At 38.0% G+C, this 17,734-nt stretch overlaps 1 protein-coding gene across 8 annotated transcripts in view; it reads right to left on the bottom strand.

The window, feature by feature from the left end:
• Nucleotides 1–339: 339 nt before the first annotated feature.
• The window catches only part of fgf13a (fibroblast growth factor 13a), a 93,058-nt gene continuing 75,663 nt past the window's right edge, over nucleotides 340–17,734 (bottom strand). For all 8 annotated transcript variants that reach the window (XM_067519058.1, XM_067519060.1, XM_067519055.1 and 5 more), the window contains 2 exons: nucleotides 3,547–3,745; nucleotides 340–2,293 (listed from right to left, as the gene is read on the bottom strand). In XM_067519058.1, coding sequence (XP_067375159.1) covers nucleotides 2,157–2,293; nucleotides 3,547–3,745 — 336 coding nt within the window. In that variant the 3' untranslated portion in view covers nucleotides 340–2,156. The remainder of the gene's footprint in view (nucleotides 2,294–3,546; nucleotides 3,746–17,734) is intronic.

Genomic DNA, 17,734 nt, shown 5'->3' with positions numbered 1-17,734 from the left:
GAAAGTGCTTCCTCATGACATTACAGACTGAATGAATGGGCTTACCTAATTATTACTAGCACTGTAATTATTAACTATATAATTATTAAAGCACTGAAGTCTTTTACTGTATCCATCAAATGTGTTATCAATTAATGTTGTGCTTTTGTAAAGACATGCTTGCAGAGAATTTACATGTCATATTGTGACTTGCCCCGAACATAATTCTCTTGGAATAGAAGACTATTTTTTTAATTCATTATAAAATCGTCATCATCAACATCATTATTCATAGTTGTAACAACTCAGTCTTTCCTATAACTGCAATGGTTGGTAGGACAAATAAGAAAGTCTGACACATTTTAAAAGTATATCTTAATATAAACATTTTATTCAGTGCATTTTTGTGTATACAACAAATAATAAACAACTGGAAGTTAACAGACAGCCACAATGTCTGCCTGTATATGTTGTTTTATCAGATTTAGCCTGGTAGTTTGGAACACATGATTCAACATGGGTTAATACACATAGCCTACATCATGCAGCTCTAGACCAGAATTTCCCTGCTTTCTCCCATGCAACAGATAGGTTCACCTAATACAAATCTGCTCCGAAGGAACCCAAAGAAGAGAGCCTTCCAGAAGCATGTACCAGAAAGAAGTTATGTAGCTGAAGGGAAGAGCACATAGCCCACAAAAAGGGTCCATTTGTACATAATTGTGTTTGTACATGCCCTGTGCAAGAAAGGGAAGATGTCCATTTTTTGATTTTTTTTTTCTTTCTCACTTCTACAAATCTGACGTGTCCTAAAAAATATTAAGCCACCTAAAAGTCCACAGTATTCGTTTTTTATTATAGAAAATATTGTCACCACAATAAGTTACTCAAACACATAACAAGCATCCTGGGAAGGGACTTGCACCATGTTTCAATGGTGAACTGTATCAGTCAATAGTTGACAGAAAAGATTGATGGGGGGTTGAAGAATGACACAAGCACAGAGGAAAGAAACAGATCACAAGGACAAGAGACGGAGACGTTGTGAACAGTAATAACAGAAGGGAATAGGGACACAGAGTAATCATTTCAAACCTGTCTTTGAGCATATCAGCAAAAAGCACATCAAACACACTGCCAACTCCATAGTGTTTAAAATCACTTCCTTTGTCCATTGTTCCTTTTTTTTTCCCCCACACAAAATCTATGCTTTCTTTCATCAAAATTGTACAGTGAAAAAAATTCCAGCTTTGCCTTTATACTGGCATGGTTTTCAGCTGCTTAAAGGGACACTCTTTCATTCTGTCTTTGGTTTGCTGGAACCCCTTTCAATGGTGAAACAGCAAAAGAAATACAAATACTGAACAATGGTAAGGGCAGAGTACAAGAGGGAAGGAAAACAAAAATTTAAGTTTAAAGTTATCAAATGAAAAGCTCTTGGCTAATTCAAAAAATAGCAAAAAGATGAGGTGCAGCTGTGGCATCTCTGGAGAAAAAAAAATCAAAACGTAAGAGAACCACGCTGTCCTTTTTATATTTCTGGTCAGCTGAACATAGGCTTCATTTTCCCATGCTAGAGAGCTCAGTCTCTGAGCGTGTGCACTAGGATGCAGGAGAGCTACCGTCTGGTTGGCCACAGCCCCAGCAGCACTAGGCTGTGCCACACCAGGGAGTTTATAGGCTTTGTATTCACAGAAGCATGGATAAGACAGAGATCAGGGCTTGTACTGTACCACTGCAGCCTCATAGACCAGCACCATTACCGACTGCCCTGAATACCTACATGTCCAACTTCCTGTCCCTGTCTGACAGATGCACGAGTGCTTGGTGTCTATGTGACCTAAGAAAACTTACTGTCACAGGAAATTTATGAAAAAATAATAAAAATAACAATGAGCTAAGGTAATAAATCAATCTTAAAGCCCAAAACTCAATGTTCAATTTATATTTAAGTCCAGAATGATTTATGTGGTGTTAAGTTCCTTATTTGATGTTTTTGAGATGGAAACAATGTTTAACTAGGATGGTGTTTAACTGATTTTTATGGTGATTGTGTGTGGTTTGTTGTCATAACTAGTCCTGAACTGCTGATCAGTTGGAGAAGTCTGCTTGAATTCACGCTCTGCTGGAGGTAAGGTCTTATGGTTCGGCCCCAGGCCTGGGTTGTGGCTACCGGGCTACGTTGACTCGTGCTGGCTCACAGCTTTGCCTCCGTTGAGCACCGCTGAGGCACTCCGACTTTTGGTGGGCGTGCCGCTGCCAGAACGGGAGAACTCTGTCAAGTCATGAAGGGATGGCTCTCTGTACATTGCCACTGTGGAAACATGAGAAATACCATTCAGATAACCAGGTAATTTCGATGTGGACAAAGAGGAACAGAAAAAACTGTAGGTGGTGTGATGGTTTAACATGACACTTTACTTATGGTTCCCTGCAAGCTGCTGTATTGCGAGATCACAGCAGAACAGGTTTGTGCTGAAGTTAAAAAGAATCCCATATTCACTGCAAGACATTATAAATTCAGGAGTTGCTAGTGCTTTAGCTTTGCTGTGTATGCACCATTGGCCCAATCTGCACCTCAGCAGTTGCTTTTCAGAAGAAATATTGGTAATCTGAGGTTCACAGTCTTTGGTTTCAGGATGATGTCAACATTCTTCTGCCTGGAATGCTATTTGATGTTTAGTCCTAAGGGAATCTGTGGCTAAAACAGCAATGCAGTACTTTAGACATTTCACTCAGTACAGCATTTTTTTGTTACAGCAACAATTCAGAGACCAGGGTTTTATTGAGTAAAATGTCAATGATTGGTGTGAGATTAGTTAGAATATTCTGTCATTATTATGTTTGGCTGCTGACAGAACCACCTCATTATTATCTTTGCTGCCTGTTTTATTAAATATTAAATATTAATGCCTAGTAACAACATTTGGTGTTTTTCTCATGGTCCCATGCAAATTTCATTTGTTTGAGTGACGGATGTCACTTGACAAACTACACACTCTGCCAGTAAAGGCAGTTTTTTGTATCTTGCATGAAGACTTTCAGGAAGGATTTTTGTTTGTATTTAAATGATGTGAGGTGAACTTGCTTCATTCAGTGTAAGCCAGAATGCAAGACTGTGGGCTGCGAGTGACAGACTGGAACCAGAGGAGTAGTGAGTAATGGTTGGAGGAGATACCACTGCCAGTGCAAAGACAGCTTCTTAATTGGTGCCCTGTAACACCACTGCCTAGGAATCTTTATGAGCTGCTGGAACTAATTCCCCTTTATTTTTTCAGTTTAGGCGTCCTCCTTTGCAAAGCTCTTTCCAAATCATTTGCCATGTCTGGAATTCAAATTATGTAAAAATGTTGTAAATATTGTTCAGTGCTGTATTATTGAAAGTGTGTGTAAAAGATGAATATCATACATTAAGTATAACAATGTATATGCCACACCCACTCTAATTTGTGCATTTCAAGGTGAGATAGGAACCATGATTTAAACTTCTGTACAAACTAGCTCATTACATAACCCTCAATTTTGAATAGTGTAATATACTGTAAAAGGGGATATGGGAAGATTTACCTTTTAGAGGTTTGGGAAGGAAGTGGGCTGCTGGCTTATTCTTCTTGACATGATTCCCCTTCATGATTTCTCCTTCCTTGTTCAGACCGAGGTACCAGCCCCTGCCCGACTGCTGCTGCCGGTATATCATGGAGGAGTATGTGACATAATAATTCTCGAACACGGACTCCTTGAATTTGCACTCTGGTGTAAAGTGTTCCTGGGGGGGTGGGGGAGAGGAGAAGCAGATACAGTGTTTAATAGTTGTTATACAGTAATTCACAATGTCTCAAGAAGCCTTTAAAATGTACTAGTTTATTAGTTGAGAGTGCTACTTAATAACAATGCATTGTGCTGCATGCCCAGTGGACACTTGAAAAATGTGAGAAAATGTCTATCTCAAGGCTCATGCACAGTTTAAAGAAACAAAACAGAACATGTTTTGACATAGAGCGTCTTGCATTTACCATAGTGAAAAACATGGCACTTTCAACAAAGATAACAGTGGAATGAAAAGACTGTTAATAAGAGGGGTGAATTCTCATTTTCCTCCTAGCTGTTAATTATGTATAGTCATTATTTTTCAGAATATTGCTTGAGTGTTGAAGATTTTGTCAGACATGATCATTTATTACTGCTCTTTGCTATGTCCCTCGGAAATGGAAGTGGTCAGATCTTCATGTTTGCTTTAATTATTCGTTACATTGTTAAATGATCAAAGTCATCACCGAACTTAACAGCAGCAGGAAGTCCATGTGGCCAACGGCTAGTGATGATGTGCTTTGTTTTGGTGTAGAAGCGTTTTGAATACTAAAGCTAAAACATGCAAAAGATATGAAATGTGAAGTCTATTGTTTCTTTGTTAAACTTTTTTTGGTTGGTTGCTTTTTTTGTTGTCAAGAGCCCCTTCAAGATACAGTAACTGACAACCAGACTCATGCCTCATTCTTTCTAACTGAACTAGGCTTTGTAGACAATAAGCTGAAATCTGAAAGATGCAAAGCTAAAGTCACAGGAAGTGTGTGACATATCACCTCTATGGGATACATTCTGTTGGCTTAGCCTTAGTTCTCAGTTAAGCTGCAACATCACAGGGGTACCAAACACCCCCTTTGAACAAATGCTAAGCCCCCCAGGAGGGCTGGAGTACCAGCTGGGAGCTTGCAGTGCTTCGGCTCAGTAAGAAATCTGTGTCCCAAACAGTTGTAGTATCAGACGTTTTTAGTTTTTAAACAGGAAGGAGAAAAACAGCTGGGGGGCTAGTCATGTACAACATGTACTTTGTTAGAGGCCAGGGCTACAGTTTTACTTTTAGTCTCAAGCCTGTTTCACATATGAACTCTGGACAATGTTAGGAGAATTCAGTCTTGGACATGATCTGTAGTGGCCTTTCAGGCTTGTAACTCACAACAGGAGATCGCCCAAGTGAGTGTGTCTTTACGTGTGAAAATCCACTCGATTTCCGTGCGTGATCAGCGTCCACAGGAGGCACAACTTGATCTAAAATTAAATGTTGGAAAATGTTTTGTTTACAGCACATCAGAGCTGTGCAACTAATAAAAAAAAAAAAAGTTTAATTATTTGACTACAACAGCAGTTGAGTGATACAAACATCATTAACACGCCTACTCGATAGCTTTTAATCCTCCAAGCGATTCAGCACAGAGCAGCGTGCTGCGCACATGAGCTCATGCACATAATACAGACGTTGCACTAGGAGGCTCGAAAGATAGAATCCCGATAATTTCGGCAGCGTTCAGACATTTTCATTCACACATACACCCCCTCTTAAAAAAAGTCAGGATAATGTCAGAATTCCAGTGTATGTCTGAAAGAGGCTTCAGCCTTAGACACGATAGCGACTCACAATTGCTTACTTGTATTCCTTGGGAATGTTTTTTTTCATGCCAAGTGCATTGAAAGTTTAAAATAAATCAGTACTTGCATGTAAAACATTTTTGAACTATTGTATTGGTTGCTACAATTGTTCTTATGCCCAAAATATGCAAAAATGCTTCAAGTTTCAGTTTAATGCAGTACATTGCAGTTTTCATTATTTTTTTTTTTCAATCAGCAGATGCCATCAAATTTCAAAGGCAGACAGTGATCTGTTAGCCTTTTATGGATATCATTTATGGAAATAATTTATGGAAATTATGGATACGGATGGTATGTAAGTATAGGACCTATACAGAGTTTCAAGCTGAAAAAAGTAACCAAATAAGTCTGTTACTGAAAGATTTCTGGTGTCATAATACTAACTCTTGGAAAGGATGCAAGAAATTTTCAGTGACAGACAGCAGCAGCAGCATCCTGCCCAAACTGTTCACAGCTCCAGAGCAGTTCCAGCACAGACGTAATGTTTTTGATCAGCGTATTTAGTTTGTTTGCATCACCAGTTCTGATGCTTCTGCCCCAGCAGATTGCTGCAATATTGCATTTATGACAACAAAGTAGAAGAGATTTGCAACATAACTCAAGTACCTTATTAATATGTCGTTTTTCTTTCTTCTCTGACTTGGTTTTTCAGCCTGATTACCAACAACAGTCTTAGAAAGGCTGAACGGGATCCATCTCAGTTATGCACGAGCAGCATTTGGAAGCTAAAAAACGAGCTGCTCAGCTCTTGAGCCAGGAGTTCTGTTCTGTGTCTAATAATAAGCTTATGTGGCTTTGGCTGAATACACTCACCCTGGAAAAGAATAAGACTATAGATAAACAGATGCATATAATGGATACAGCCACATTAAGAGCCAAGATGAAGGAGAAGCTGCTGGACAGTACTGCTGTATTGGAGTGAGGGCAGACAACAGGCTCGCTCATACTGACAAAAGGAGGGGCCAGAATGGCAGGGGATCCCCATTTACATTCTAACAGGACTGTGAAAGACAGATGCGTTCAAATTCTTTTGAATGGGCTCCAGGAGCTTCCTCTTCACTAAATAACATACCTATTGTTCAGTGAAACCAATCTCCCAGTGAAACAAAACTCAACACTTTAATCATAACTCCAGTGCCAGATGGAATGAGGATAAATCACAAAATGCTGGCCACTGTCTGCATAGAACTAATATCAATAATGCTGTCTCCCTTCCCTCATGTCTCTTCTATGGCTGCTCTAAATGGACTTTTAATGATTCCATTACGCCACATGGGCTTTTCCTTGAAAAATGCAACTGTGACAAGTCATTGTCTAAGTGACACACAGCTGGCAATCTCACTGACACAATGTCCAAGCTTGTTTAAAACAAATAAATAATTAAAAACAAGAAATATCAGCATAATTTTTGTCTTTATTTACATAAAATGTCCTTTTATATAAACTCAGTCTGTGCTCTAGGAAAAAAGGATTAAAATACTCGCTTGATATAGAAACTTGAAAACCTTGACATTGTCTAAAATGTGCACACATTGCAATTGGCTTTAAAGGTAGTGCACACAAAGAAAGCTTGATCTATTGTACATATACATACTGTGCAAATAGATATGCATACCCCCTATGTCTTTTAGTTGATCTTTCGTCACTTGCCTATTTCTATAGCTATGTCCTAAAAACAATGTGGTTAATTGTTGTATTTTTGGTGATTTATTTCTTATAATATTATGTGTGACATAGGTTAAATTCACAGTCCAGTCTAAAGCACCAGGTTTAGACTGGACTGGAGTTGGGGAGTGTTTATATACCTCTCTGTCTTAGAAAACTGGTACTGTAAATACTAAGGCTTGATATCGAAATTCATTGAGAACACTGTCATTAGCTACCTGGCTGAATCTCAGAGATGATGGTCAACACAGTCTTTGCGGTTTGTCCTGCACTGTCGCTGCTAGTCGGACAATTGTTGGGGGTTTTTTGGCTTATTTGTCGTGTTGAATTGGCGTCGATTTGTGTTAGGCTGCTGGTAGGTGAGACCACTCTAATCCGCTGTTGGTCTTGGCAAATCAGTGCATGACGAGATCACGCTATCAAAAACTCAATTTAAAATTTTACTATTGTGACTTGTTATCACACATCATGGATTAGAAATATTTAAAAAACTGTCACTGAGTTAGAGTAATTTGAAATTGGTACGCGAATGCTGCTTTGTTTACAGTTTTTATATCTCCAGTCCCAGGTATTCTGCTTTCTTTTTCACTCACGCAAGTGCAGACGATGCAGTGCTGCATACTCATAACCTCTTGTCTTTGAATTGTGTTCTCGTGCTACTTGTTGGCCTAGATGAAGCTGACTTGACCTGGTGCAGCAGATGATCTTTGTTGGGGGCCTGTTGACTACAGCTTAGTGTCCCCCAAGTAACTAATTAGCATTAGGTTAGGACTTCTGTTGGCTAGCAGTTAGATTAAATCTGGTTGTAATGCCTGAAGCTAAATGTTTTGCAGTGTGTCTCTACTTCACTCTAGCAACAAATGTTAAAAAGAAACTGCATGTAAGGTTTATGAGCAGATTCTTCCAACTGTGGCAGAATTTAGTGTTTCAGAGGTTTGAAGGTTGAAGACCCCGTCTGCGGGTTTGTCACGCTGAAGACAGGGATGAACCTTTCACTTCTGTTTTAACAAGAATTCAATCAAAACATTCAGCAAAATATAAAGCTACTCCAGAAATATTTTCTACACTTTAACACCGCAGGTGATTTCCACATTAACTCAGTATGTATTTGACTAGCACTTTTACTGTCTGTAAAAGTTTTTGAAGAACACTTAAAGGGTCCTTAGAAACTGGGCAAAGGCTTCATTTATAGCGCTGATCCACATTGTTCACATGCTTTATGAAGTTATTGAGAAGTTTGTATATGGGTATGACAGCATAACATAAAAAATTTAATTGACCTGGTCCCTCGTAAACTGAAATTAGTTTGTGGCACAAGATTGAACGTGCTGCATGCGGCTCTACAATGAAATGCTGATATTGTGGTAGAGCGACACAAAATTAATGTTGGGGACCATCACATTTATTTCTTCACTTGCTAGACTGGGCAAGTGCATGATGCATTCCACTTGAAATAACAAAAAGTAAAGTGGGGATGCTAGTTTTCAGCTTTTTTAAAATTTCAGGCACTGTTTAGACACTAGCTCCAATTTTGAAAGTATTGGCTTAACACTAGTATCAGAAAAACACAAACAATACCTATCCCTACTATACCTTGTAGGAGCAAGATTGTGAAAAGAGGAACAAATGCTGTTGGGTCTTTCATATCCCACACAGCATTATTTTTAATTATAACAGCTTAGCAATGACTTTTCTTCAGCCTAGCATTTATATCAATCTAATTACGTACCAGAAATTCTTGACATTTAGTTTAGATTTTACTGAATAGTTCCAAATAAAAACACAATATGATAATAACAACACGATACCAATACTTATCTTATATGAATCTGTGTGTTTTCTACAAATGTCTTCACTGTATCTAAAACAGTCACTGCAGTTTTTAGATGTAGAAAATTTCTACACAAATTTTTTTATTCTCATGTTTGTAAATGGACTAAAGATGAGGGAGAGAAAGAGAACGGTCTTCATGTTTTACAATGAGAAATAATCTTGGTTGAAATAAGAACAGTGGTTTTTAGAATGAAGTGTTGGGAATTATGTGCTGAAAGATGTGTCTGTGGCATTTGTAAGAGCCATTAATGTAAAACACCAGCATGCACAACTTCCCAACTACAAGATTAAACAATTCAATGATGTCAAGGGTAGAATAAATATTTTATTAATGATCTGTTAAGAAAACCCCTTGATCATCATTCACATTCGAAGAGCATTCTTTTACAATTAAGGGAGTATTTACAGCCTGATGTTTTCTGACCAGAAGGAGTAGAAATACTAGCATAATGGATTTGATCTACACACTAAATACATTGACCCGGTTTTTCACAAGACGAGCCAAATCAATACCGCACACTGCCCCATGTGTACTCAGCTGCATATCCAAACTAAAATGGCACCAATTATGCCAATGAAATCAGGGCTGAGTGCAGTTCTACTTTCTTTCCAGCTTCACAAATGTTAGTACTTTGTAGTTTGGTACTGAAGATAAATCTTGCTAAATCCGGCTTTTCAATGTCCCCGCGTTTTCAGTAGAGTGGATGTGGATTAAAATGCACCTTTTTCTTTTGAATGCTCATAGTGTTTATTTATTTGTGAATAAATAAGAGGTTTAAGCTGGTGGAAAAGATCCTCACAAAAACCAAACAGATACATCCACACAGGGCACAACGCCAGAAGCACATACACAGGCAACACAAAATAGTAATGACACAGCTCAGTGAAGTAAAACCTTCCAGCAGTGGTCATTTATGAAAAAACATTTTGCTTGTAAGTGTTAAATAAGTATGAGTGAGCGAACTACATATCCAACAGCAGTCTACTTAAATATAAATACACAATACATAATGCATAAGCACAACAAGATTTAGTTTGTACTGTATGTCATGTCTTTGACAGTATCTTTTTTCTTTATAGGCAGCAAACAATGTGGGCTACATAGACAACTGGAAACAATTTTGGGGAAAACCTAGGCTGATTAGGAGAGATGGCATCCATCCTACTTTAGATGGTGCAGCTTTCTTATCAAGAAATATGGCTGGTTTTATTAGACAACCAAAAGTATGACAATCCAGAGTTAAGTCTAGGATGCAGAGATCCAGTCCTATGCCACTCTGCAGTGTCCTTACACCCGTCACCCCCCCACAACTGCCAAATACCTATAGAGACTGTCTGTTCCCCAACCAACTAAACCAAACATAAACCAATAATGACCTTTTTTTTTTGTCCTTTTGGCTTATCCCGTGAGTTCAGGGTCGCCACAGCGGATCATTGTCCGCGTGTTGATTTGGCAGTTTTTATGCCTGATACCCTTCCTGACGCAACCCCGCCCCTCTACCGGGCTTGGACCGGCACTGCACTGCTGGGGAGGGGAATGGGCTGTTAGGGGTTCAGTGTCTTGCCCAGGGACACTTCGACATATAACCAAAAATGAGCATAAGAAGAGTTAATCATGATAACCTAATAAAAGTTAAGACTACTACTCTTACAGAACAAAACCCCAAAACTATTAAATGCGGATTATTAAATATCAGATCTCTCTCTTCTAAATCTGTTAGTAAATGATTTAATAAGTGATCATCAATTCGATTTATTTTGTCTTACTGAAACTTGGTTCCAACAGGAAGAATATGTCAGTCTTAATGACTCAACCCCCCCAAGTCATATTAATTATCATGTTCCTAGAAGCACACGCCAAGGTGAAGGAGTAGCAGCAAGCTTATCATTAAACCCTAGACCTAAACATAGTCATTTGAGAGCCTTACTCTTAGCCTTTCGCACCCAAACTGGAGACTCAAAAACCACTTATTATTTGTGTATTATCGTGTACCATCCTCCAGTCCCTTAATCAGAGTTTTTGATTGAATTTTCTTATTTTCTATATGCTTAGTACCGATAAAGTCATTATAGTGGGTGACTTTAACATTCATGACGCTGACAGTAACTCCACACTTTAACACGTTTAATTCATTATTAGATTCAATTGGTTTTCCCAAAATGTAAATAAACCCACTCACTGTTTTAGTCACACCTTAGACCTAATAAATGGACTATAGAGCAGTGGGGAAAAATTCCACTATAGCAGGTGCTTAAGTGAAAAAGCTGTAAACAAATTTAAAGAAATTATTCTTTCATCATTTGCTTCACCATATATCAATACAATGAAATGTATTATTTTAGTATTGCTTAATGTTACTCCTGCACAAGTAGATTATCTTGATAATTCTGCAGCCTCACTGCCCGTCTGAAAAAGAAGGCAGTAAACCAGAAGAGGCGGTTCCATGGTATAGTTCGCAAACACGCAACTTAAAACGGGTGTTCCAGAAATTTAGAAGAATCTTATTTAGCCTGGAAAAGCGGTTTAAAAATGTATAAAAAAAGCTCTCCGTGATGCCAGAACAACATATTATTAATCATTAATAGAAGAAAACAACAACAACCCCCAGATTCTGTTCAGCACTGTAGCCAGGCTGACTAAGAGCCATAGTTCTGTTGAGTCCAGTATTCCCTTAACTCTAAGCAGCAATGACTTCATGACTTTCTTTATGAATAAAATTGTAGCTATTAGCGAATGAATTTACCAGATCCTCCCTACAAATATTACAGATAGATTTTCACGTACAACATTGCTAGAATCATCAATAAGGCCCCAATCCCTCTTAGACTGCTTTTTACCCATAGATCTCTCTGAGCTAACTTCAATTATTACCTCATCTAAACCAACAACCTGTCTGCAAGACCCTATTCCAACGAAACTGCCCAAGGAAGCTTTACCCTTAATAGATACATTCATATTAGATATTGTCAATCTATCTTTAGAAACAGGCTATGTACCACAGGCCTATAAGGTAGCTGTAATTAAATCCCTACTTAAAAAACTCTGTCTTGACCGAGGTGTTTTAGCCAATTATAGACCAATATCTAATCTCCCCTTTATTTCTAAAATCCTTGAAAAAGTAGTTGCAAAACAATTATGTGACCACGTTTACAGGAATAATTTGTATGAAGACTTTCAGTCAGGATTTAGAGTTCATCATAATACAGAAATAGCACTGGTAAAAGTCACCTACGATCTTCTCATGGCATCAGACAATGGGCTTGCCTTTATACTTGTTCTGTTAGATCTTAGTGAAAGGAACTGCACTAGGTTGGTTTAAATTTTATCTGATAGACTTCAATTTGTTCATGTTAATGATGAATCCTCCATTTGCACAAAGGTTAGCTATGGAGTTCCACAAGGCTCTGTGTTAGGACCAATACTTTTTACTTTATACATGTCTCCTTTAGGCAACATTATTAAAAAACACTACATAAATTTCCATTGCTATGCTGATGATACCCGGTTATATCTATTGATTGAACCAGATGAAAAAAAGTTAATCAAGCTTCAAGCATGCCTACAAGACATAAAGGCCTGGATGTTCCACAAACTTCTAAACTAAACTTTTCTAAACTCTAAAGACAAAACTGAAGTCATAGTATTTTGGCCCCAAATTCTCAGAAATATGATGTCCAACCATATTGTTACTCTAGATGGCATAAGTCTGGTCTCCAGTACTACTGCAAGGAACCTTGGAGTTATTTTTGACCAGGATTTGTCCTTTACCTCACATATAAAACAAACCTCTAGAACAGCCTTCTTCCACCTACGGAACATTGCCAAAATTAGGAGCATCTTGTCTCAAAGTGATTCCAAAAAACTAGTCCATGCAGTTGTTACTTTTAGGTTGGGCTACTGTAATTCCCTACTTTCGGTATGCTCCAGTAGCTCCCTAAAGACCCTGCAATTAATCCAAAATGCTGCAGCAAGACTGCTGACTGGAAGTAGCTTCTCTCCATTGGCTTCCCATAAAATCTAGAATAGAATTTAAAACCCTGCTTCTTACATATAAAGCTCAGGCTCCATCATATATAGAAGACCTCATAGCACCATATCATCCCAGTAGACCACTTCGATCTCAAAATGCAGGCCTACTTGTGGTTCCCAGAATTTCCAGAAGTAGAATGGGAGGCAGAGCCAGAGCAGGCAGATGGCCGCCCACTCTGAGCCTGGTTCTGCTGGAAGTTTCTTCCATTAAAGGGAGTTTTTCCTTTCCACTGTTGCCTAGGGCTTGCTCAAGGGGGAATTATTGGGTTCTCTCTATACATCTTTATAGTCTTGATTTTATTCTGTAAAGTGCCTTGAGATGACTTTGTTGTGAATTGGCGCTAAATAATAAAGTTGAATTGAATTGACTTTAACTTGCTGTAAAAACACTACTCTCTTTGGAAGATTTATTTTACAGTTAAAATTAATACTAAAACCTAGTTTAAAATGGCACGGAAAAGTTACTGGGGAGAGATGGGTTTTACTACTGGTGTCACTTTTGCCTAGCAGCTTTTTATTTTTATACATTATCATTCTTCTGTATTCATCTGTGCATTATTGAGATCGCTGTTCTTTTCGTTTGAGTCCTTTAGTTGGCTCGTAGTCCATATCCAGAGTGCCTTTTTATAAATCATTCAAAATGTGATGGGTTTAATGTCTTTGGCACAAACTCTTTTATAGGATGCATGACCATTTCAGGGATTTAACTGAGCTTTTATACCTCAGTTCTAGCCTGATGAATATTTCTACCCCAAAGAGCTCTGAACTCTCTATTTTACGCACTGGCATAGAACAGTCTAGACGAGACTTAACTGGAGCCTCAGTGACTCATACGAATTTAAACATGACCCAATAGGAAATTAATAACACCACTCAAGAGGCACCTCGTGAGGTATGTCAACAGCACTTAACTCAGGATCTAAAAATATGCTCATACCCAATTCAAGAAAATTTAGTTGTTGTTGTTGTTCTTATTATTATTATTATTATTATTATTATTATTATTATTATAGTAGTAGTTGTAGTTGTTGTTGTTGTATGTGTTTTCACCAATTTATTTGAAACTTCAAGTGCATCACATCAGATAAGTGATTAGTTTTCACATTATTATTTTTTTAATTTGAAATGCTTGCGTTCTGAAGCAAGACTCGTTCCATTACTTTTGTATTGCAAAAGCAGACATGCAAACAGGAAAACAGAGCATAGTAAAGTAATATAAATATTAATTGGTTCTTCCTCTCCCACACACTGATGATTGTGGATGAATATATTGTCACGGGTGCATTCTTCCTCACCCACACATGTGCACTCTTTCTTCACTACTCATTTCTCTCACTCTCCTTTTTTTCTCTTTGCGCAAGTTCTCTGCTCCTATACACATAGAACTGTTATAAAAGTAAAGGTAAAGTGCTTTATTTGTCATTATACATACATTGTACAACTGAATTCCATCAGATGGAGGGTTAATCCTGAGCTGCTGCGCCTGAGCGACAACCTGACCTGGTCCCTAATGCATGTTTTTAGCGGCAGGAGAAACCGGAGCACCCAGAGGAAAGCTATGCAAACAAGGGGCAAACATTGCTGTGAGGCAAGAGTGCTAACCACTCTGCCACTGTGCTGCCACGTCCATACGGTTGCCCATATCCGATTCATATATGAGGCAACTAAGTCTATGCTCTAAAAGCAATTCAAGATAATGCTGGCAGAATACATGCTTAACAGGAGATTAACTGGTTTTCTAATTTAGAATGTGTTTCTAGTATGCATTCTATTTATTATATTGCAAACATTCTCTCACCATTCAATTTTATTTCCATTCATCCATATACTTGTGCATATGGACAATGGAAGCTCTCCAGTCCCCCACCCAGAGTACTTGGTTTGTTATATCCACACGGTTTATTGGGAATATCCCTCCAGTGCTGACCTGCTGGTTTAATGTATGGCTACCAGGCAGCACTTTACTATAGCAGCATTCCCACCAAAATGGACTATCAAGCAGCCAGCTACACATTCAGTTCCCACTGTAATTATGGAGAAACAGAAAGCTCTACAACCATATCCACTGGCTCTGTTTTCTAAATTTGGAGCACATACAGTACAAGAATTTCTACATTTCACACTAGAGCTGGTATTCAAACCAACTCTGATAATACACTGATTGCAGTCTGCAGTATTCTTTCTATTCTCTGATATAACAGTTCGGCAGAATCCGAACTGCAATACTTACCCACCAATGTAACTTTGCCTTAACATGCAATTATTGAATGACAATCACTTTTTTACAGTCTAACAAATAAAAGCAATACTGAAACATTATTATGCAAGCTGTTTGACATCCATTTTTTCCTAAAATATTCACAATCAGATAAGAAATAGGCCAGTAGTTCTTTTGCTTTACTGTATCTTGCTGCTTTAGAGCTTCTGCCAGCAGGTGCCTTCTTTATTAAATTAATCCTTCAGCTTGCTGCATATCCTTAATTACTGACAGCCATGCTCCTATTACTCAATTCACTCACTGGGAGCTGTAGACTACCGGGGATCCATGTTAAATACAATGCATGAATAAGTGTGTGGGTAGGGGTTGAAAGAATACGTTTAATTTCAATTATTCCTGTATTGTCCCCGCAGGCATGCTTAGCTGGGGTTACGCCTATAGATATGTTGTTAAACAAACATTAATTTATTGAAAATGACCCGGTGAAAGAGATTCTAAATGTTAACTAGAAATTAGACATTTAAAGCCCCAGTACATAACAATTAAAAAATACAGCTTCAAAATAATTGTAATGGTACTCTAACATGTAATAAGGGAAATGGCAGTCTCTGCCATTCCCACAGCATGCCCTGATGGTCTTACCCCACTGCAGTATATAACATTGGTTCCCATCCTGGACACCTCATGAGAACTGTAAGCCTTTTATTATTCTCAAAATAAATACATGGGTATTTCACTACCCAATCTTGTAATGACAAGTATACTTGGGATGGCTCAAAATTGCAGGGATGGCAAAGAATCTTAAGAAAGTGATACTGTCTAACACATCTGGCTGCTTTAGTTTTAGATGTGTTGCCAGATGCTTTATTAGCTTTTAAATTGAATTGTTTCCATTTGTTGAACAGTGTGATGTTGTTGTTGTTGTTTTACTGAATTACAGCCACACTTTGAACCGTTTAGCTTTAGGCATTTTTGTATTTCTGTATTGATTCGGGGCCAGTCTGCAGACTTTTGTAATATCTAATAAAATGTGTTATATCTACTTTTCCTGCAGGTCAAAGGCAGTAATACATGTTTCAACTCTAACACCAGCTTTTACCTTCTATAATTAAAACATTTTAAAAAGCTATAAACATGAGCCAGCAGAAAAATATCACATGATTTGCTGAAATAAAGCTGCAGTGCCAGGCAGTACGCTGCAAAGATTACTGCTGTCTCCCCTGGCACAGGGGTCTCGTGGTGCTGAGACCTGCATTGTGATATCTGGATGAAATTTATACATTTGGAGGAACTAAACACATCTTCTAAAACTAAATTGAGACTTTATTGTTATAAAGAAATATTGCAATTTAATAAAGCAACAGTTCTTGGACAAACCTTTTAACAGGTTTGAGCCTTAAAGTCTTCAGTTCACTACTGTACTGGCTGTTCAACCCTAGGGAAGACACAGACTGGTAAGTGGTCTCAAAACTGGACTACAGGTTGGTCACTGTGGTCTCACCTGGCAGTATGGACTGCACGGTACTAGTTTGGATAAACTGACCACATCTCTGAACTTTCCTTTTTCCACATGAAAACATATCAAAACTTAAAGCACTGGTGTTAAGAAGAAAATCACAGCTTTGATCCTCCTCTCCATGCTGCATCGGCTGCCTATCAGTTCAAATATTGGACGTTGGTTACTGGAAAGGTTCCTAAAAGTCGCATTCTATAACTTTTATGGTTGATGTTCCTGCAGCCCACATACACAAAAAAGGAAATTTCTAGTGATGGGAGGAGTCAAAATGGCACAACTACCAAATTCAAAATATTGAGGCTTTGGGGTATTGATTCAAATATAAAACTCAGTTGGTTGTATTTACTGTAAATATTGAATGGCAAGGTAAACAACACAGTGCTTTAGGCATCTCATGACTGTGTAAATTGCATTTTTTTTCTGTATTTAGGTGCAATTATCAATGTTCTATGTTTCCATGTTCAGTGTTGAACTCTTGAAGTTGGAAAACCCTTTGGTATACAAATAAAAATCCCAAACTCCTTCTTGGGTATGTTTGCCACTTCTTGAATGTGACCAGCATCAGAATATAGGTGACTGTAAATATTACAATTATTAGCGTAATATCTTTACCTAAATAATGTCTATTTGTCTAGGAGAACAGTACTCTGAAAGGCATTAGGGATTTAGGTACAGAAGACGTTTTCAATGGACATTACAAGACAATACGGACATAGTCTCTCTGAAGTTGTGGACAAGCCAAAATAGAAACTTGGGGATTTAAGTGTTTTTAATTTTTAAGTAAATACTTAGAGAAACCTTTCTATTATTTTAAATGTATTTTGTTTAAATTATATTAAAATGGCATGATGTTAGTTCTTGCCTAGCACTGAACTTTATCTTATCTCCAATCAGCTGTTAGAGAATGCTTTCATCAATGGTGTGCACCTCAGCTGATTGGCTATCAGGCTACTGGCTAGATCTAGTCATATAGATACAGGCCTGTCCTTATAGTTCTCACTATTCTGACAGTCTCTTTGTAATAATATTCTCTGCTGGTGAAGTTGACTCTTGTACCTGATTCATATTT

The sequence above is a fragment of the Channa argus genome, chromosome 10 (genome assembly GCF_033026475.1).
Source record: "Channa argus isolate prfri chromosome 10, Channa argus male v1.0, whole genome shotgun sequence".
NCBI lineage: Eukaryota > Metazoa > Chordata > Actinopteri > Anabantiformes > Channidae > Channa > Channa argus.
Note: the sequence above shows the minus strand (reverse complement) of the source record. Positions and strands in the feature narration are given on the sequence as shown.